We start from the raw sequence: 20,736 nt of genomic DNA, 5'->3' as shown, positions 1-20,736 counted from the left end.
ATTGATTAAATAATTGGTGTAAACAAATGACTTTTCTGACATTTTGCGCATGCGCACAGTATCCATTTTCTTTACCCACAACACACCACGGTTATTGTGACTTCCCATCCATCATGGCGTCGAGGGCACCAGGTAAAGATAATGTCCCTCCCGTATCACGGTTTTAGCAGATATATGGCATACTAACTCGATTGTCGTAAAATTGACCAAGTAGTCCTGTTTTACACTAATACTCGGCTTGAATTGTGTGATTTTTATCGCTTTAACATGCTTTAGGACGTATTTGCCTCGCGTTTGTCCTCTAGTGTCTCCCTGCTAGCTGATGCTAAAGGCTAAAGTCTGCTAGCGTGTCTAATGCGTCGACTATCCACAAGTGCATATTGAACTGTTTTCTATTCATATTATAAATCACTTGTCATTATTAGTGATACACTATAAAAAAAAATCAACCATTGACATCAAGCACCACTCTAAAATAGGAGTGTCTTGGTATTCTATCATTACAACATTAAAACAATTCAGTTTTACACAATAATAATTAGACAGACCTAGCGACACTAACTATTATCATGAATACCAACTTGAAAAATGTCAACAAATATTTTTTTGTCCCCCTTCAGTTGCTTCTGGCAGGCTTCTATCTAGTTTGCGCAAATGGTACTACGGCATGAGCGGCTTCAACAAGATTGGTAAGCAAGTGAAGGAATTAATAAATTGGCATAGCAGCTAGTAATAACAGTCCAAATCCCTTTTGAAAGGTTTGATGCGAGATGACACGATATACGAGGACAACGATGTGAAGGAGGCCCTGGACAGGCTCCCGGAAAACGTCTACAACGACCGTATGTTCCGCATCAAGAGAGCTCTGGATTTGACCATGAAGCAACAGGTCCTCCCGAAAGAGCAGTGGACAAAATATGAGGAGGTACAGGAATTTTTTCCAAGTCAATAATTTGGCTGCCATGATAAAAAAAAATGATCACATATATGTAGAAAAAATTTGACATAAAAATGGTTGTCTTTTTAGGATGTACACTACCTGACACCGTACCTGGATGAGGTGATCCGTGAGAGGAAAGAAAGAGAAGAATGGATGAAGAAATGAAAGAAGCTGGTTGTTCATTGGTGTATTTAAAATGAAATTATAGTCATTAAAGTGTACATTTTAAAACTGTTTTTGCCTACTCTTTCTGTGAGGGGGGGGGACCCTACAAAAACACAGTGCTAGACTTATTGTTCAGTTCTCGTTCGCTCGTCTCTCAGTGACTGCTGTAATGGTGTCTATAAAGTTCCCCATGACACTGTTAAATGACTTTAACATGGACACGCCCAGCTCGTTGTTGATCTCGCAAATGTCCGGATCATAGGCGCCCATGAGGGGGGTGCACAACTCCACGCCGGCTCGACCTGCACCCGCCAGGATCCCCAAAAGCTGCTCCCTCACCTCCCGAAAGAGCGCCCTGTCATACCGCATCAGGGCCGAGTCCTCCAACGGGTACGCGGCATCTTCGGGGTAGCATTCTCGGGGAACCGGAAGCTCCACATACCTCAACTGGGGGAACCCCGTCGCCAAGGCGCTCACGAGCGTGCGCTGGCCCGCCGCACTCAACGGGTTGCCCAGCAGCTTGAGCTCCACCAACGCACGACAGCGGAACAACGCCTGGGTTAGGGCGGAACCGTCCTCCAAATCGCAGTCTTCGAGAACCAGGGTGGTTAACGAGGACGAGCAACGGGCCAGGAGCTTGAGGAAGGGGCCGGCGAAGGTGTCCAACACGGGGTGGCCGCTTAAATCGAGGCGTATCAGGTATTCGCTGTGCAGGCTGTTGGCTAGGTAGGTCATGTCCACGCCGCTCAGCTGACAGTTAGCAAGTTCTAAACTCTCAAGTGGGGTCTTTAAAGGACTGCAAAAACACAAGATTTATGGAATTGAATAAAGTTTCTCAATAAAATGACAACATTCTCTGATCTAGGATCAGTTGTGGGCAATTTTCCTATTTCTTTTGTATGGAATGGCATATTCAACATATTCATTGCCAATGATAGTTAATGATGTGAATCAATTTTCACTGGAATATTCAATTGACTTATAATTGCACTCCAGTTATACCCAAGTTTTTCATGTCTTTCTTTTTGAATGTCTAATTGTTCCTTCATTCAGCCCTCTTAGTCAAAATGGATCATCATCAATGTCAAACCACTGTATGCCCCACTTTACATTTAAAAAAATATATGTAAAGCATTGTAGCAATACAAAAGTACTAAGCACCTAAAAACATTTGCCAATCTTGACCATTTGTGTACTAATTTTGCCCCATATATCTTTAATTTTTCCACTACTAGCTTTTTGCAAACTATTTTAAAGTAGAAAAAACACCTTTTCTTTGGGAAAATAAAAAAGATATTTAATGTTGGTGATGCTTTTGATAGATGTCCTATCCATTTTGACCTAAAAAACGAATGAACATGTTCCCTTCCCAGTTCAAATGCTTTGAACGTTCATCACCGTCAATGGCAACCACATCATACAACCTTCCAACTTCTCTACCTGAGCAGCTTCCTCAGATGTCCAGTAAGCGTGGAGAACCCCAGCGACAGCTCTTTGAGGCTACATAGCTTGACCATCAGTTCCCCGATGACAGCCATTTGCTGTCGGGGATCCTCACATCTCCTCACGTCTAGCGCCCCTGTAGGGAGGGTAAGGGATTGCAACCTGGGGAAGTCCATCTTGGAGAGCATCACCTCCAGGTGAGGAGCCTCCAGAGGAACATTATGAACCACCTCCAGCTTGCTCATCTCTTCCGGCCGGGCTAGTCGCAGGACGTAGAATAACTGCTTGAGAGTGAGGGAATCTGCCCGAAACGTGACGAAACGCGGCTTTAACGGCGAATGGTGTGCCAGTATCAGCGCCTGGGCCACCGTCTCGTAGTTGCGGCCCGTGACCAAGCCGTTCAGACGCACCTCCAAAGCGGCGCCCAAGGCCCACGGGGGAACGTCGGCGTCCATCTCCAAGGCGGCCGCCGTCTCGTAGCAGAGCCGGCTGAGGAGTTCGGTCCGAGCCCAGCGGCCCAAAGTGTTTTGGCAGGGGCAACACTGATGCTCCACGTCCTTTAAGGATGTCAAGTCCACTGCGTGAAGGGTTTTGGCATAGTTGCTTGGTGGGGATAGCAAATAATCCTTTCATAAATAAAAAGGTATTTTAGTTGGTAGGTTTTTCTACTTTAAGTTGAGTTAAAAAAAGAAAAGAAAAAATGTATACCTATGGATTTTGAAGATGTGAATTGTGAAATAGAGCTGCCATCATTGAAAACTAATCAATTAAACTAAGAAATAATTTCTCAGTCTGGAAGAAAATGAACCAAATTCCATTTTTTAAAGCCTTTTTATCTATTTTCTTTTAAATGTTTTTGGAAGTACATTTTCTTAAGAAAATGAATTACTATTTCAGAAGTATATTTTTAAATCAAAATAACCCAAACAGAAAAAAAGGCTTTCATATATTCCATGTTGTAAATATATTTCTTAGAAAAAAAAGAACAATATATTATTTTTTTATGAGAAAGCAACATATATACTCTAATTAAAAATCAAGATATTCTTTCTATTAAAAAATATATATATATATACATGAAAAAGTTTAAAGGTCTTTTTTGAGTCATAAACATTTGACTTGTTGATCATGACCAAAACTCACCTTTAATCCCATAAAAAGCGCAATGAGGCAAATCCTGCAGGTGCGTGAGGTAAGATCATCAGGGCAGTCGGGCGTCCCACCTAAGAGCCTCCCCAGGTGGAGGTCGGGCAGCGGCCACGTTCGCACCAACGCCCGCAGCATCTCCGGGCACTCGTGTAGGTAGCAGGCCTTCAGCAGGTGCGGATAAGCGTGAAAAGACACGCAAGAAAGATCCCGTTCGGCGCCAGGGCCTCGCCGAGCGAAGGCTTCGCACGAGAGGAAGCGCAGCGACTTCATGTCGTCGTCCGGCTAGTTTTAGCCTTAGCGGCTAGCTGACAGGATTATTTATAGGGGCAGCTGTCTTTCGTCCTTTGCCGGTCATAAAGACCTTTGATTGCCCCTGCCAAAAAGGCCTCATGTGGGCCATATTGGTAGGGGCAACATTCCATTTAAATCTAATGCATTGATATGAAACTGAAGTCATAGCTAGGTTATTTCTCAACTGATTCTATTTTTTTTAAACTTGCAAATGTCTAACCATATTAGCCCAAAGTTTTGTTGACATAAACTCTATCTTACATCACTGTCTTAGTTGTATTTTCAGATCTATCACAATCCATTTGAGGAGGGAAGGATGGCAGCAAACGAACACTCACTGCCAACCTCCCACTTGACATGGATTGGACATCTATGTTCTCTTTTGCTTATTTAAGCTTAGGTTGCTGGGTCAGCAAATTCAGCGGAGAAAAAAATCTTTCTTTTAAAAACCAAAACAGACATGATTGAAACTTTACAAAAATTTAACGGATACCAACCAACTGTGGAGATACAGAAGAAAAATACACAACTTTTTAGTTTTTACATGAATAACATGACTGTACAAATAGTTAACTCCTTCACCACCACACCATTGACTTGTATGGTCGTCAATGGCAGCCAGCAAGTTAAGAGTCCCGCTTAGGTAATTCAAACAGCTATTCTACACGCATTCCTTAACGGCCAGTGCTGGCGTGGGTCCTATTTGCGTCCATACGTAACCCTTCTGCGGCCGTACGGGGACAGTTGGGAATGGCGAGCTCCGTGATTTAAAGTACTCCGATGGTGCGTGACACACAAAGTCTAGAAATTCCATCTTCCTAGGCAGATCCTCCTCTGGACCTGAGCAAAAACAAACAAAAATACAAAAAAAAAACTGAATTTAATATGTAATTAATTAGAAGTCACATATTCTAGAAATATTAACAAAAAATGACCTAATATAAAAGTTCCAGGGTCAAAGTGGTCTTTGGGGCTGGCCTGAGTGGGGAGGAGCCAAGTGAGAGCGGCACTCTTTTCGCAGTATTGATCTTGAACGAATCCTCGGATCTGGGCGTAGTAGGGCTTTCCGTCGTCCTCGTCCGTTACTTTGATCACGTCGCCGATCTGGTAGTATACACCCTGAAATATATTTTGAAATGTTAAAATAGTCTTTATATTAGTTACCTCTAATGTATATTCAACTATTTACACACATTAAAATTAAAAAGGGACTGTTTCTAACTTTTAGCATGAAAAAACTCTGGAATTATTAACATGTCATTTAAGATATAAATATATATACATATTCTTAATTTAAAAAAAAGAAAAAATGTGAGAATAAATTTCGACATTGGTTTGAAGCTTTCAAGCTCAAATGTGATTCAGATGAGCTGTTTTGACATCTCATCACAAAAATAATTATTTGTGGCTTAAAAAAATACCTTATAGAAGACAGATTCTGCCGTGATGACGGTGGCAACAGATTCTGGCGCTTTGATTGGCTGAGGAGAAGAATTAGATATCACAACAAGCTGGGAAATACAGTACACATTAGAACAAGAATTGTGCGTTATACTTACATTTTTTAGTTTAAAAATGTGTCTCCTGCCCTTGCCTTTGGTGGACACTTTCTTTTCAGACGCGGGGGCTTTGTACTTGGTGCTCCTCAAGCGTGCCGACCTCCTATGAATCTCCTGCTTGGACTTGACACAGAAATATATGTATAATATTTGCAAAATATGAGCTGTGGTAGTTAGTCATTTGATAGCTATGTTAAAACACCCTTAGAGACAGTGATAGACGTCCAATGCACGTTGATCGTTTGATCACTGCCACCTCTCCAAACCAAGTGGATTGGACGTCTACCAGCGTCAAAAAAATGCCTCTTTGCCCCCCTACTCTTTACCTGCTTGCCTCCGCCATTGCTGGGCTGTGTAGTGGATGACGTAGATGCCGATGACGGTCCACCAGCGCTTGCAGTCGTGCCGGTGCTGCTTTTAACCGAACAATTATTGCACAAAATGTCCCCCTGGTTGCCCTTTTTCCACATGGACGACGAGTTGGTTTTGCAGACAGCGCAGCATGGTTTCAGGCCCAGCGGCATCCTTCCACACAATGAATAAAATATCGAGACTGTTAGCTAATTTTCATCCGTAAACGCGATGATGAGACGCCATGAAAAGGCGTTGAAGAATGCGTTATTGCTCCATGCGAGGGGGTTCATTCAATGTAGAATATTAAGACTGGTTCGAGAAATATTGACTGATTTCTGTGTTTATTTATGCTAGGAGGGAGAAAATAATTCAATTTCTTCTTCGTGGCTGGCGTCCCATTTTGTTCTTCTTTTATGGTGGTGTTTGTGAAGAGGAGGGTGCCATCTATCGAATAGGAGTTAAACAGTGATGGTTAAAATTGAATTTTCTATCACCACGTGAAGTGATATATAATGGCAAAATATGTCTTATTTAACATTATTTCGCGTACCATGCTGCAATTGTGTCATTTAATGTTTTTCCATTGTTTTAAAATACAGGAATCACACAATTATCAAGAAATTGTATTGTCATTTTTTATGAACACCCCTTTTTTAAACAAATTATTTTTACATGCATCTTTTTGCGCACACGAACTGTCTATGTCACTAATTTGAATTATGGAGTTGTGTTTCATACCGGTAGTACAGCCTTGCAACAGGAGGCGCTAAATAAGATAACAAATCAAGCATTAAGCTGCGAAGAAGAACACGTATAGCGTTTCCATTCAAATCAATACGAGTCAATTCAAGTTTTTTCCCTTTCAACTTTCCGTGCTGAAATGTCGTCTCAAAGTATTGCAGATAAAGACGACCCCATGCCGGACAACAAAAAGGGCATTTCTTTGCCTATTTCCAGAGTTCGCTTGATTATGAAGAGCTCCCCAGACGTGTCGAATATTAACCAGGAAGCTCTTTTCCTCACCACCAAAGCAACGGTAAATACGTACATGCTAATTTTAGCTCCCGCTAAAATGGTTTCATTTTATTGTGGACTTCTGCTAAGTGTGTGTACATGTCTTACTGGTACTACTAGTTTGCGTACTCGCCCCCACTTTTACTAAAAGTACGTGGGCTACTATGTACTGTTATTACAGGTATGCTCATGCTCGTACTACTATGGTACTACTGCATGTAATTTCAACTTTTACAAGTACTTGTTCATGAGTACAACAAGTTACTGAGCAGCACAGCCAAGCTTTCCAAGCAATTACTTCAGAAACGGCAGTTTTTAGTTTTATGAGTGATATTGTCATAGTTGTTTAACAAGTGTTTACCTTTCTATTTTATTTAGGAGATGTTTGTTCAACACTTGGCGCTGTCGTCATTCAACAATGGACAAGGGAAGGAAAGTAAGAGTTTATCGTACAGTGACTTGGCCAACGCTGCTGAGGAGATGGAAACGTTCCAGTTTCTAACAGGTGACAAATAAGTTTCACAAAACACTCTAGAATACAGGTTAAACTGTCAATTTCTAGTCACTAAAAGACCACTTTGTCCAATTCACAACCATTCACAGCACACAAAAATCCCATCCACAAATAAATTTTGGAATATTTACCATGCACTCATTTGTTACCATTACTTTTGTTGTACAAAATTATTCTAGCATGAATATTTGCTGATCCATTTAACAAAAAAATCAGCTAAAACAGCAGAATCTGAATAAGTTTCACCAATTGTGAGAATGTTTTTTTATTTGCGTCCACAGACATCCTACCCAAAAAGATCTTGGCGTCCGACTACCTTAAGTCTTTAGAGCAGATGCGAGACGAAGAAGAAGCAGAAGAAGCTGACGTGTAAAACAAAAATGTCTACCATATCTGGAATAGATGTGATGAACTTTTGCAAACACTCGCACTGTTGTGTGTCGCACTGACTTGGCGGTACAAAATAGTGACGCGGTATCACGAAGTTGGCGCTCGCTCACGTGAGTCGACGCATGCAAAACGATAGATGTCAGAATCCCGCGTTGGCAACGAACACAGCTCAAAGTCACGTCACTTTACAGCTGAAATACTTGAAATTTCTTTGTTTGGAGTATTTCTCCACATGTAGTAAGTACTTGAAAAGCTGTACTATCTGTTTTTTTTTTTTTTTTTTTTTGCTTATTAAATCAGAATCATTTCAGATTACGGTTCTGGCAAGTTATTTCTAATGGAAAAAAAAATAAAACAAAACTTTCTTTTAGTATAGATTTCTTTGTTTTATAACAATCAGAATGTTGTGATGTTCACTGGCGGTTGAGTTGGTGGAGCTTGAGTTCCATGTAGTGCAGATTCTCCTCCAGGTCGGATAGGCTCTTCTCCAGGGAGGACGCCAGGTCACTACGGGCCAACGCTGACCCCCTCGTTAGAGCCAGATGCTCCTTGATGCTACACATAGTAATGGTAAATAATACAACGATGTAAGATTTCAAATCAATGAGCTAAAATGAGTCCAATAATACAATCATTGGATGGCAGTGCCACATAAAACGTAACATGTCTGCTAGTGATGAACTCATTTGAATATTTTTTGTTTTTTTACTTTTTAAGACCCACATAATTGACTTTTTGTCCATTGACGTCTTTCACATTAAACTGATTGGACATCTACAAAATCAGTGAAATGTGTCACCTGGCAAGGATTTGCCTGTCCTTCCCGTCTCTCCTCTTCTCCTCCAGGGAGACGAAGACGTCCTCCATGGCGTCCAAGGACCTAGCCATGCTGAGGTGGTCCGAGACCACCCCTCGCACCTCTTCTGTGGCCTGCAACTGGTAGGAGAGGCCGCCTTCCTCTACGCCGCAAGAAGAGGTCACGGCCTCCAGGGCGGCCCTGTTCTGCAGAGCCAGTAGTCGGGATCGGGCCAGCTCCTCCGGCCGGGCCTCGTTCTCTTCACAGACGTGGGGCGAAGGCAAGAGGAAGCGTTGTGTGCAGTTCACGGGGGTTCTCGCCGTCGTATCCGCAGCACTGTCGGCCAGGAAGCTGTACAAGGGGGACACGCCGGACCCCCAACCCTCATCGGTCCAGTCGTCTTGGTCTCCAAAGGTTTCTTGAAAGGAGGAGGTTGCCAAGAAACCCAGGAAAAGCCAAGTACTACTCAATGACCCCCACAACATCTTCAAACTCTGAAACACACATATTTATATCTTGGATTCAACTCAAAATAGTCCCATTTTGAAATGTGAATTGCTTTTAAACCATTCAATCATTAAGCGTCTAATTTAAAATCAAAGACTTGAAATATATTTTATATATATATATATGTATATATATATAAATATATATATATATATATATATATATATATATATATATATATATATATATATATATATATATATATATATATATATATATATATATATATATATATATATATATATATATATATATATATATATATATATATATATATATATATATATATATATATATATATATATATATATATATATATATATATATATATATATATATATATATATATATATATCACATACATACATACATACATACATACATACATACATACATACATACGTACGTATGTATGTATGTATGTATGTATGTTTTAATATATAAAGTACAGTCATTCTTCAAACACAGCACACTGCAGCACACAGTACTGGAAAACATGAGAAATACCACATCTTGTCTATTTAAAGCTGCAATATTGTCAGCAAAACTTACCTTATTGTCAAATCTGTAATGTTGTTTCTTGCTGTTTCTGAAAAATGCAGTTTTTCTTCCGAAGAAAGCTTGGGCGAGGCGTGAGACTCTCCCGGCGTGCTCGTCCGTCGTGAGTGCCTGAAGTCATCGGAAAGAATGAGTGGCCGTCTGAAATGTGTGCTCCATGTTTACTAGGCCGCCTCAGCAACACCCCCAAATGTCCAACTAATCAAGAGCAGACCTCACAAGTAGGTTTTCTGGATGCTAACTGAGAAAATTGACAATTCCCCATGGAATCTTAAGAAGTGTGTTTACTGACTTTTAGTCAATAACTTGAATTTCTCCGCACCTGTGTTTATGGAGACGCCAAATTCCTGGACACAAATCATTGAAAATAGGAAAGTGAATTACAAATACTACTGTCATTCAAACTTCAATGTGTGTGATTTTTGTTTTCTTTTTTACCATAGTACATTGCCAATGTAATGGAGCGTTACTCTGAGGAGCACAACCCTATCAATTCACAGAAATGGTAAGATTATATATTTTTTCTTTACATTTTCAATCACTTCTGAGGGTCTGTTTCCCGTCTTTTTTAAATATTGAACTCACTAATAGAAGTAAAAATGCATTAATAATAAATACTTCAATAAATGACCATAAGTGCATTTGGGGTTTCCTCAGGTTATCCTTCAATTTGACATCTATTAAGCCACAGAACCTTTGGAAATGAGTTGTTTCACTGCGCCCTCTTGCGGTACTTTTTTCCAACTACGCCCACTGACTGTCCGCGCATGCGCTTCTCCAGCCCCTCCCCTTGTTGTCACCAAACCTTAGCGTGACGTCATCCTGCCGCTGCTGCCGGACCGGAGGAGAAATCTAGCGAGCCAACGGAGCGACTCCTCCAGCCAGCAGACGCCGGAACGGGCTTGCCAATTCCGGCCCTCCGCGCCACCATGGCCTCCGACGGTACGGACGAGCGCTCTCCGCTGCTGTCCACCCCCACCTCGGAGAATGCGCCGCCCTACCTGCACGACCCCAGCCCCCGAGGTAAAGTGCGTGCTAGCTAGCAAATAGGGGCCCCCATGGGTGTGGGAATTGGGTTAACTAACGAGACGTGAGGCCTGCCATTTGAACGGAAATGCTACATCACTTCCAAAACAGGCTAGGTTCACTCAAAGTATCTTCGTTCGAAAATGCAACATATTCATGTTTTTTTCTATCCTTTATTCAAATGGGACAATCGGCACTCCTATCGCGATATTTGTAAACTATTTTGTCTTGTCGTATGAATTCGTTTTTGTTTGTTGTGTTTTGAGATATGATGTAAATTTGTTTATTCTCTGCTTCTATCTCAAAACAGGAAATCTTAACCAATTAAAATGAAAGGAAAATCAAATTGTTAGACTTAAGCACACCTAAAAATGTTTTTCTTCTTCTTTATAACGTAATGATTTCCAGATTCAAGTATTTTTTTTTTGCTTATGTGTAATCATGGAGGAGGAGAAAAAAATGCTATGTGGTTGCAGGCATCTCATGTTACAGCCTCCCCTGAGATTGAAAATCACTTTGCATAGACTTACATGGCCCGACGTCTAAATTATTTTCACTGGCACAATCAGACCATTTTTCCGGCATTATTTGGAACCAATGACTACAAATATGGATCAATATTGAGTCTATTTGTTTTTGTCCAAAGCGGAACTCCCTCCACCGTACACGGCCATCGCCAGCCCGGATGCGGGCGGCGTCCCCGTCATCAACTGCCGCGTGTGCCAGTCGCTCATCCAGCTGGACGGCAAGCTGCATCAGCACGTGGTCAAGTGCACACTCTGCAACGAAGCCACCGTATGTCCACACTGTGACACGTCCGTCAAAAGTTGTTTGTCCGTCCGTCCGCCAATCACCTTGTCTCTCTTTATCATAGCCTATCAAGAACCCACCCACTGGGAAAAAGTATGTAAGGTGCCCTTGCAACTGCCTGCTCATCTGCAAAGACACATCCAGGAGGATAGGATGCCCACGACCCAACTGGTTGGTACTAAAACCACCGGATACATTGTGCCGTGTGGATCGATTCCTTGTGTTAAATTTCAATCCCTGGTGGATTCCAACCTTCAGTGTGGGGTTTGTTTGCATCTTCTCCGCCTCTAAATTGACCCTAACTATGAGTGATTGGTTGTCAGTCTCAGTCTGCCCTGTGATTGGCTTGCTTCCAATTCAGGGAGTCCCCCGCCTGGTGCTCCTAGTTAGCTGGGATAGGCTCCGGCACCCCCTCATACAACCCTTATGTGGATAAAGAAGGAATATGAATTAACATTAAACATAAATATTTACTAATTGTATATGGTTAAATAAAATAATAACATTAAAGTTTATTTTGATTTAGATAAAAAAAAGCATAATTGCTCAAGTCCAAATAAACCATAAATACAAATTAAGTGATTATTTTAAATTTAAATTAATCAATGAGTAGATGTCCAATTCTTTTGGAATAGGACGGCAGACAACCGTGTTATTTACTAGACGTGACACTTCTTGTCACCCAACAGCCGCCGCATCATCAACCTAAGCCCGGTGATGGTTATCCCCGAGGAGCAGCCCGCCCAACCGGCCCTCCCCGTCCAACCCGATGGCATGCGTGTCGTCTGCGGGCACTGTGGCAATACCTTCCTGGTAAATCAGCTTTCTTACCTACTACTCATTCAAAAAAACGTTTAAAAAAGTGTTGTCGACCCATCCAAAAATAGTTTGTGTGACTGTGTTTTCTCAGTGGATGGAGATTCGCTTCAACACATTAGCAAAATGTCCTCACTGCAAAAAAATGTAAGTATTTCTGATGTTAGTGGACTTGAAGTAGTCAGGTGATGCTTACCCTCCCTTGAGCGGCGTCACATGAGAGGCATGTGAGGATTACGTTCAAATTTCAAATGGAGCAAACCCCAAAGGCCGCTCATGTGACCCCATCAACGTAGCCAAAAAGTTCATAATGCTCATGAGTTAAAAAAATAAAATATCCTTTTTTTTTCATTTTTTTTTCCAGATCGTCAGTTGGTAGTGCGCTCCCTAGGCGGCGCTGTTGCGCTTACATTACCGTCGGGATGATCTGTGTCTTCATCGGCGTCGGCTTAACTGTAAGTCATTTCATTTTCAATAAAGTTGTCCATTTTTTTGTGTTTTAAATATGGAGGAACAATATTATAAAACAATATAACAATATATGTGGGGGTCCTACAGGTGGGTACCCGAGACTTTGCCCGTCGCTACAACGCCACCTATGTGTCGTGGGCGGTGGCTTACCTAGTGGGCGTCATCTGCCTGGTTCGAGCCTGTTACTGGGGCGCCATCAAGGTCAGCTACCCGGAAAACAGCTTTGCTTAAGAAACCCCTGGCGCCAGATGACCTTTTAACCTTTTGCTCCTTTTTGTCTAAAAACCCAATTCTTCTCATTTAAAAAAAAAGAAAAAAAATCATTGTTTTTTCCGCCAATGACCAAACAGACACAGTCATTGCACTACAGGTTTTATTTTAACTCCTCGACTGCCATTGGCGAGGCCCTCAATGGCAGTTAATGATTTAAAGGCACGTTTTCGGCGGTCTTGCTGCTAGCTAGTGACCAGCTAAGGAAGCTGCGTGGCCGTTTACTGTTCTAAATATACAAAAAAAAAAAAGAACTTTTGAACTCTGTTGTCGGCCATTATGTTTTGGAGTCGTCAGAGATGTTGTAACCGTGATGCAGTAGACTGACAGTTTACCGTATTTAACTTTTTGACGTGTGCCAACGTTTGCCCCGCAGTATTATGAGATTACGGCTAACCCTACTTTATTGATATTCATCAAAAAGCATTGGAAAATATGTATGTACGGGAAAGTAGTGATAATATTTTAAAAATACTTTTAGAGAATTCAATTGAATTATCAACAAAAAATATGTAATAATAAATTGAGGCAAATCCTTTTGAAAAACCAATAGATTTTGATTTAATTCAGTGTTTGCCTTTGAAAGCGTGGTTTGGAATTGAAAGGGTTTCTAAATTCTTTTTTTAAATATCAACATTTTAGAAAGTAGTGAAAACGTTTTTAAATGGGGTTTGATAATTATTTTTATTTGTTTTCATTTGGTTTTAGCCTTTTCACCTTTTTAGCTTTAATTACTTATCTCTTAATACTATTTACAGTGCTAAAAGCACTGTCACCTAGCGGGCAGATGGATACATTACAACTATTTTTATGTACTTATGTATTTTCCAATGCTTCATGTAAATTCGGGCATCAAGGGGGTCATAACAAAAAAGCAATAATTGATTTCTCGTATTTGTTTTGCGTCATGTTCTCTTTTCTCTAAGAATGTAATCTAAGGTAGCGCTCATGCACATCCAGTCCACTAGGGAGCGCCTTTTCTTGAATGTGGAGATGGGCGAAGCAAGCTGAAAGAAAAGTCTGTACAATATTGCGGAAGGCAAAGGTTCGTTCTTTTGCAAAATGATTATTTATCAATAAAATGACAAAAAAAATGTGCGTCTTTTGGTTCTTTTTGCAGTCTATTTATTCAAATTGACAGGGATTTGATCTTTGTCATCAACTACGACATGTCATACATCTATTTTTTACCGCAATGTTCTACTGTTTTAATATTTTCAATACTTTTAGTTTAGCTTTCTCTCACCTGTTTATTAATTGTAGTATTTTTACATCTATTTTTCCGTTTTATATTTTTGTTTTAGGTTAAGTTATTTTCAAATATTTCAATGTTTCTACTTGTTCAGAAAAAGAAAATACCGTACAACATTCCAACACTAAGTGGCGACAATTACACCCTTTTGGAAAAGTAAACTTTAACAACTGACAACTCAACAACAATTTGATGAGCGTGAATTAAATACACAAAAACGCATCGCTGTGTTGAAGTTTTATAATATTTGAAGATGTAAAATGTGCTGCTACAATCTGAAACTCGAACACAAGATGCAATGGGCTCACGTCAAAGGGAAAAAGAGGTCATTGCTGCTTTTTTAAGGGTTTCTCACACACACACACACACACACACACACACACACACACACACACACACACACACACACACACACACACACACACACACACACACACACACAAACACACACACACACACACACACACACTCACACTCACACACACCCACGTTGGCTTTTGTTGAGCTACTGATTCTTATGTAAAGAAACACACAAGGAATTCTTCTAATTGCTCTAATTGACTTCATACGTGAGCCAAATGTGAATAATTCGCTGCTCTCAGTTGTTGTTGAGGACCCACCAAGAAGCTGAAAAACAGACAAAAATAAAGTAAACTGTACCCTGACAATTAAATAGTGAAATTCATTTTTAAAGTCAATATAATGTGTTTTTTTTACTACCAGGTATGAGCATGGTGCTGATGTTTTCAGGTGTTTCCAGGAAGTCCACATTGGCCCTTTGGAAGGTTTTGCTGGAGTTACTCTGCAAGTGACTTTTTGTAGTTGTTGACACAAACAAAATGTTTATTGTTAAAGAAGCCTTAAAGTACTGCAGTAAGTGACTTTAAAATAATTGCAGACTGTATTTTTTACATCAAAAAAGTGACAAAAATCCAATTAGTCTTAGTTTCTAAGATGCTGGAGGAGCTTGGACTACTTACTTCTTCCACACGTTGTTGTGTTCCCAAAACTCGTAGATGACAAAACCACACGCATTCGACACCCGCTGGACGCACATGCTAAGAATAAAAGAAAAAATACAACAACAAAAACGACCCATTGTCTTCCAATAACAGCTGTGGGCGTCCAATCCATTTTCAAGTCGATTAAACATTTGATAGTGATAAATGAATTACAAAACATGGCAGACGACCCTGCCAACAAGGCCTCAGGCCGGCCATGTTGGTAGGGTCAACCTTCCTAGCAGTGCGTTAACATTAACAAGCTCATTTCTCATCTGATTATCCTTCAAATGGATTGGATGTCGACTCGTGATCAATCCATTGGCAAAGAAATTGAATGGACGCCACTAGATTGGCACTAGAAGAGTGAAGTGTGGTTGCGTCATGTCTTTCTCGTGTGTCAAATGTCAGCGGCAGCTTGGGGCGGGATGCTGCATTTCGCCTTAAACGCGAAGCGACAGCATGCGAACGAGCAAATCGGAAAAAGCCGACAAGTGACCGTTCTATTAATTTTTTGGTATATTTAAAAAGGTTTCAGTTTCTTTTAAATAAATGTAAATATTAAAACATCACAAAACAATGGGGAAAAAATACAGGTTTACTGATGAATTATTGAAATTACTGATTCATATCTTTTGAAATATTAATAATAATTATGGGTCAAGACCATACATACTGTAGACATCCGGTCTGAGTGAGCGCCGAATCCACGTAGAGTCTAAGCGCCACTCGAAAGTCCTCCAACTCGTCCTCCAGCACGGACAACTGCCTCTGCACGATCAGGACGTGCTGGCCCAGACATGGCGTTCCCACGGCGACCGCTCATTATCATAGTCGTGGGCCAAAACATGGTGACGCTGCTTACCAGTTTGCTCTCGGGGACCTCGTCTTCCAGGGGCTCCAGACGAATCTCCTGGTGGAAGGACGCCACGTTGGTTGACGGCCCCCCATGATCGGTCGGGACCGGTCCCGACCGATCATTGGGGGGGGGGGGGGGGGATCTCATTTAAAGAGCGGAACTCGGAGGAACCTTCTGTTCCAGGCGGTCGATCAGCTTTTGGAGTCTGTTGACTTGGACCGTCCAGTGGTTCTCCTCGTCGTAAGCGCCTGCCAGATAAGGTTGTTTTAATTTCTTTTGTTTTTTTTCGGGTATTTCAGTGACCGATCTTGTTTCAGCAGGTGGACCTGAGTTGACGAGACTCAAGATGGGGTTGCTGGGGGACAGGCTGTTGTTCCTCTGGAGTCTTCGATTGGAGCGGCGGCCCGACCACTGGATGGACAGAACTTCGGGTTTGGCTGGACCTTGTCTAGAATGACACATTTTTTTGTTTTTTGCTTTCATTTGTTAAACAATCCCTCAAGTTCAATCAATGTGTCATGTGATTGACTACTTAGATGCAAATTTATGAACCAGTGACAAGTGACATTCACCAGCATTGACGTAGGCGGAGGTGCTTAAGCGCGCGCCTGTGTCCGCCCACGCCGTCTTTGCTGCCCTGAGGCAAGACTCGGAGACCAATCGGGGAAATATATATATATATTTTTTTTTCTTTAAAGGAAAGGGCAACGAGAGGTTTTCAATGTGGGATTTTCACACATCTCAACGTGACCGTGAAAAGCACTTTTAAGCCTCTAACGTCTTCTCACAAGTACACAGCCGTCATTTTTTGGGGTTTTTTTTGCCGAGTGTGTATTGGCGCCTCTTCTCAGACGAAAAGTGACAGCCAGAAAAACGTCATGGCAACCCCTCGTATATATTTACTAACATGAATAGCAATAATAACGGATTCATACTAAATCATGAGGGGTGCTGGAGCCTATCCCAGCTAATTATGAGTACCAGGCAGCCAATCACGGCACAACAAATTCAGTCTCACAAACAGGGCAATTTAGAGTGTTTAAACAGCTAGCCTAGTATGCATTTTTGGGGGGATTTGGGAGAAAACTGGAGTACCCCTAGAAAACCCATGCAAGCCTAGGAAGAACATGCAAACTCCTCATAGGAAGATGCCGAATAGGAATTGAATACATGACCACTCGTCCTCAGTATTGATTTTCTTAAAAAATGAAGAAAAAAAATGAAAATGGTGAAACAAAAGTGTGATGTATGATTTTTTTTGTCGTCCCCCCCCCCCCACTAACTTTTCCCGTCGCGTCTGCTCAGCAGTGGTCTCCATAGCGCACTCCAACGAGCTCTGCAGGGACTTGAGCTGATTGGTCGTCTCTTTCAGCAAGAAGCGAGTCACAAACTGCTCCAGGTGGGTGGACTCTTGATAATCCTGTCGCCCAAAACAATAATAATTAGCACCAAAAAAACAACAACAACAAAGCAAAAAAAGAATAAGAGCGAGGGAGGACAGCCTGTCGACTTACCGTCAATTGTCAACTCATTGGAGCCGTCCACTACTAATGCACATTTTGCCCAGCAGATAATATATATTTCAATTATATTATTAATATTGCAAGGCAATTGGAAATAGCAACCCATATAATCCCCACAGATAACCGCCACAAACATCAATGCTAGTCATGGAAAGCAGGCTACCTAGAACCTGTATCCACTGCTAAAGGATTAGCGCACCAGCTAAACTAGGGGTGGGCAAACTTTTGGGCCCGGGGGCCATATTGACTATAAAAATTTGACAGGTGGGCCGGGTCAGCACAAGATATGATACATATAAAAAAGTATATCCGTTAACAGTACATATGAAACATAAACAGAGAAAAAGGACTAAAGTATTCACATACTACATAAACGCACGTTCTGGAGCGAACAGCCGGCACTCAGCGGGCGACAAAGCGCAAAAGGTCAGCGCTTGTCCGGCGCACGCCACCTCCCACCGCGCTGGCTTTTGTCCGGACGGCACTTTTATTTTCATTCACACAAAGGTCAAAAAGGGATAAGAGAAATTGGACTTCAAAATGCTGGCCGTATTTGTTCACTTAGCACAGACTCAGATGATGAGTGATGAGTATGTTTATACATGAGACATTTTTTTCTCTTTATGTTTCATATGTACTGTTAACGGATGCACTTTGTATCTTTGTATCATATCTTGTGCTGACCCGGCCCATCTGTCAAATTTTTAATGTCAATGTGGCCCCCGGGCCCAAAAGTTTGCCCACCCCTGACTTAGCCGCTAGAGATGAACCCAAAATGTCCTAACTGCAAGTCTATTTCATTTAAAGCTCTCCCACCTTTTTTGTCTTATCCATGGCCTTGAGAATGGAAACGTTGAGGTCTTCCAACGCTGCCAAAACATTCTTGTACTCCCCGAGATGCTGCGAGAAGTACTCTTAAACATAAAACACACCCCATCACACACAAACACACACACACACATGAAAGATGCTGTGACATCCACAAACATGACAAAACGGCTGCAGGTGCCGGTCAGAAATAGCATCGGTTTAGAAAACAAAATCAGCGTCACCTTACCGCACAGTTCATCCGTGTCCACATTGCTGGGGCAGAGACAAAATAAGGCAAAGAAAAGATAACAAAGTCAATTTGAGTTTATTTCTTTTTTTTTTTAAATATATACACATATACATACATACATATATATATATATATATATATATATATATATATATATATATATATATATATATATATATATATATATATATATATATATATATATATATATATATATATATATATATATATATATATATATATATATATATATATATATATATATATATATATATATATATATATATATATATATATATATATATATATATATATATATATATATATATATATATATATATATATATGTATGTATATATACACATACACATATATATATAATTGTACACATGCATATGGCATAGTTTTGTGGATTTTTCTGAATTTGACAGAGACTCACTCGGTGTGATGCGTGTCGATGGCGTGGAAGAGCTCCCGGAGCTCTTCTGGCGTCAGGACGCCATCGGAAAAGTAGGCCTTGAACTCGTCAAAGGACAGTTTGCCGTCGTCTGTAGATCAAGAAAGAAATCCGCTCCAAAAATGGCTGCAATTCCTTGAAAAAGCACCGTAACCGTCGTCATTTAGCGCAGAAGATGAAGAATATATGCGCGTGAGCACTGTTTTATCTTCAAGTTCAGGAAATGCATTGGTGCTTGCTGATCTGTATGTGATTCTATTCTTCTAATCTAACAAAGGGTATTTTTCACGCCTCGGTCGATAATAATTAACACGTATTTTCCCAAAGAATGCCAATTTTAGAACGCCAAAAGTGTGGTGAGAGACAAAAACATGCTAGGCTAGCTGGTTGAACACTCTAAATTGCCCCTAGGTCTCGTAAATATGAATGAGCTCTAACCCTTGTATCTCTTTTGAAATTTTAATGATTTAATTACATTACATTTGTTTAGTATTATTTTGTTAATACTATTTTATGTACTTATAACTGGTCCAATGCATTCTATATTTTGTTCATGTAAATTCACACATTTAGGGGCTAATCATTCCTCTTTCTTTTATTGTCTTGATTGAATGAGATTATTTTGATTTTTTAGTTGACTATATTAGATATATTTTTCTTCCTCAATTGTTGTTGTCTATAATCTCTTTATTACAAACTCCATTTCTGCTCTCCGGTCACTCCACTGTCTCCATGGAAACCGTTCATCAGCAGGGAATCGACGTCGAAACGTCGCCGACATTATTTTTTTTTTCTTCCGTCGTCACGACAAGAAAAATTAACCTTGGAAATATTTACCGTTTTTATCTGCTCGCCGTAAAATCTGGAAAAAAACAAAAGAAATTAAGCCAAGTTGATTATTAAGCACTATTTTGCCATTGACGGCAATAAACGTCCAATATTATTGGGAGGTCTAGGAGCACTCTGATGGACCTCTATCGTCGTCAATGGCACAAAAACGTTCCTTTATCTGGATGTAATTAATAACTATAAAAGATATTTAAAATATATATATTTTTCCATTAAATAACTTCATGTTTTTTTAAAGATAGTAATTGAACATTAATAGACTTACATCAATAAAAATGGACATTCCTTTTTTAAGCTCCATTGGGATATCGGATTCTTCGCATAATGTTGCCACTTCCTCCGAAAAATCCATCATAAAAAGATCAAATATTGTTTGCGTCCTCTTGAAAAGTGCGCAGGAATGCCAATGAATGAATGAGTGAATGTGCTTTGCTCCTGGCCAGCAAGCAGTCAAGTTATCAAAAACCAGCCCTAACTACTTCCGGTTTGAGTGAATTTCAGTGCAAAAGACCGTATTTAACAAGGGGGGGTTCTCTTATTTTGATAGTTATGCGTTTAAAAATTGTTTGGTTCATGCTAGCTTAATCCAAAAAGGGCAGCTTGTTGCTACTATTCGGGGTAGAATCTAACAATATTTTCAGTATTTTGACCCAAATTTCACC

The 20,736-nt window shown here is 40.5% G+C and overlaps 7 protein-coding genes across 7 annotated transcripts; 3 read left to right on the top strand and 4 right to left on the bottom strand.

Annotated features, from left to right (window-relative positions):
• The first annotated feature begins 54 nt into the window (after nt 1–54).
• On the top strand, nt 55–1,174 carry uqcrb (ubiquinol-cytochrome c reductase binding protein). The gene is made up of 4 exons (XM_077743982.1): nt 55–132; nt 621–689; nt 759–925; nt 1,028–1,174. Exons 1-4 carry the CDS (start codon nt 114–116, stop codon nt 1,103–1,105), a joined length of 333 nt encoding a protein of 110 aa, XP_077600108.1. The 5' UTR covers nt 55–113; the 3' UTR covers nt 1,106–1,174.
• Nucleotides 1,113–4,334, bottom strand: lrrc14b (leucine rich repeat containing 14B). The gene is made up of 3 exons (XM_077743983.1): nt 3,692–4,334; nt 2,546–3,174; nt 1,113–1,901 (listed from the first exon to the last, which is right to left on the bottom strand). Exons 1-3 carry the CDS (start codon nt 3,965–3,967, stop codon nt 1,238–1,240), a joined length of 1,569 nt encoding a protein of 522 aa, XP_077600109.1. The 5' UTR covers nt 3,968–4,334; the 3' UTR covers nt 1,113–1,237.
• Nucleotides 4,335–4,452: 118 nt separating this feature from the next.
• On the bottom strand, nt 4,453–6,315 carry gatad1 (GATA zinc finger domain containing 1). The gene is made up of 5 exons (XM_077743981.1): nt 5,874–6,315; nt 5,548–5,670; nt 5,410–5,469; nt 4,924–5,107; nt 4,453–4,828 (listed from the first exon to the last, which is right to left on the bottom strand). The coding sequence occupies exons 1-5, from the start codon at nt 6,069–6,071 to the stop codon at nt 4,650–4,652; spliced, it is 744 nt and encodes a 247-aa protein (XP_077600107.1). The 5' UTR covers nt 6,072–6,315; the 3' UTR covers nt 4,453–4,649.
• A 373-nt stretch (nt 6,316–6,688) lies between these two features.
• chrac1 (chromatin accessibility complex subunit 1) lies at nt 6,689–8,092 on the top strand. Its single transcript, XM_077743697.1, has 3 exons — nt 6,689–6,937; nt 7,294–7,420; nt 7,711–8,092. Exons 1-3 carry the CDS (start codon nt 6,782–6,784, stop codon nt 7,800–7,802), a joined length of 375 nt encoding a protein of 124 aa, XP_077599823.1. The 5' UTR covers nt 6,689–6,781; the 3' UTR covers nt 7,803–8,092.
• On the bottom strand, nt 8,092–9,105 carry LOC144214949 (uncharacterized). Its single transcript, XM_077743696.1, has 2 exons — nt 8,619–9,105; nt 8,092–8,374 (listed from the first exon to the last, which is right to left on the bottom strand). The coding sequence occupies exons 1-2, from the start codon at nt 9,098–9,100 to the stop codon at nt 8,233–8,235; spliced, it is 624 nt and encodes a 207-aa protein (XP_077599822.1). The 5' UTR covers nt 9,101–9,105; the 3' UTR covers nt 8,092–8,232.
• A 1,367-nt stretch (nt 9,106–10,472) lies between these two features.
• On the top strand, nt 10,473–14,171 carry pip4p2 (phosphatidylinositol-4,5-bisphosphate 4-phosphatase 2). Its single transcript, XM_077743738.1, has 7 exons — nt 10,473–10,703; nt 11,353–11,501; nt 11,581–11,687; nt 12,206–12,329; nt 12,427–12,479; nt 12,697–12,787; nt 12,891–14,171. Exons 1-7 carry the CDS (start codon nt 10,610–10,612, stop codon nt 13,032–13,034), a joined length of 762 nt encoding a protein of 253 aa, XP_077599864.1. The 5' UTR covers nt 10,473–10,609; the 3' UTR covers nt 13,035–14,171.
• A 378-nt stretch (nt 14,172–14,549) lies between these two features.
• Nucleotides 14,550–20,525, bottom strand: necab1 (N-terminal EF-hand calcium binding protein 1). Its single transcript, XM_077743736.1, has 13 exons — nt 20,340–20,525; nt 20,063–20,087; nt 19,208–19,316; nt 18,766–18,791; nt 18,525–18,622; nt 17,469–17,605; nt 16,512–16,633; nt 16,357–16,433; nt 16,192–16,239; nt 16,003–16,115; nt 15,306–15,383; nt 15,046–15,137; nt 14,550–14,952 (listed from the first exon to the last, which is right to left on the bottom strand). Exons 1-13 carry the CDS (start codon nt 20,427–20,429, stop codon nt 14,924–14,926), a joined length of 1,044 nt encoding a protein of 347 aa, XP_077599862.1. The 5' UTR covers nt 20,430–20,525; the 3' UTR covers nt 14,550–14,923.
• Nucleotides 20,526–20,736: the final 211 nt, after the last annotated feature.

Source organism: Stigmatopora nigra, chromosome 21 (assembly GCF_051989575.1).
Source record: "Stigmatopora nigra isolate UIUO_SnigA chromosome 21, RoL_Snig_1.1, whole genome shotgun sequence".
Classification (NCBI taxonomy): domain Eukaryota; kingdom Metazoa; phylum Chordata; class Actinopteri; order Syngnathiformes; family Syngnathidae; genus Stigmatopora; species Stigmatopora nigra.
This window is presented reverse-complemented; position numbering and strand designations above follow the sequence as displayed.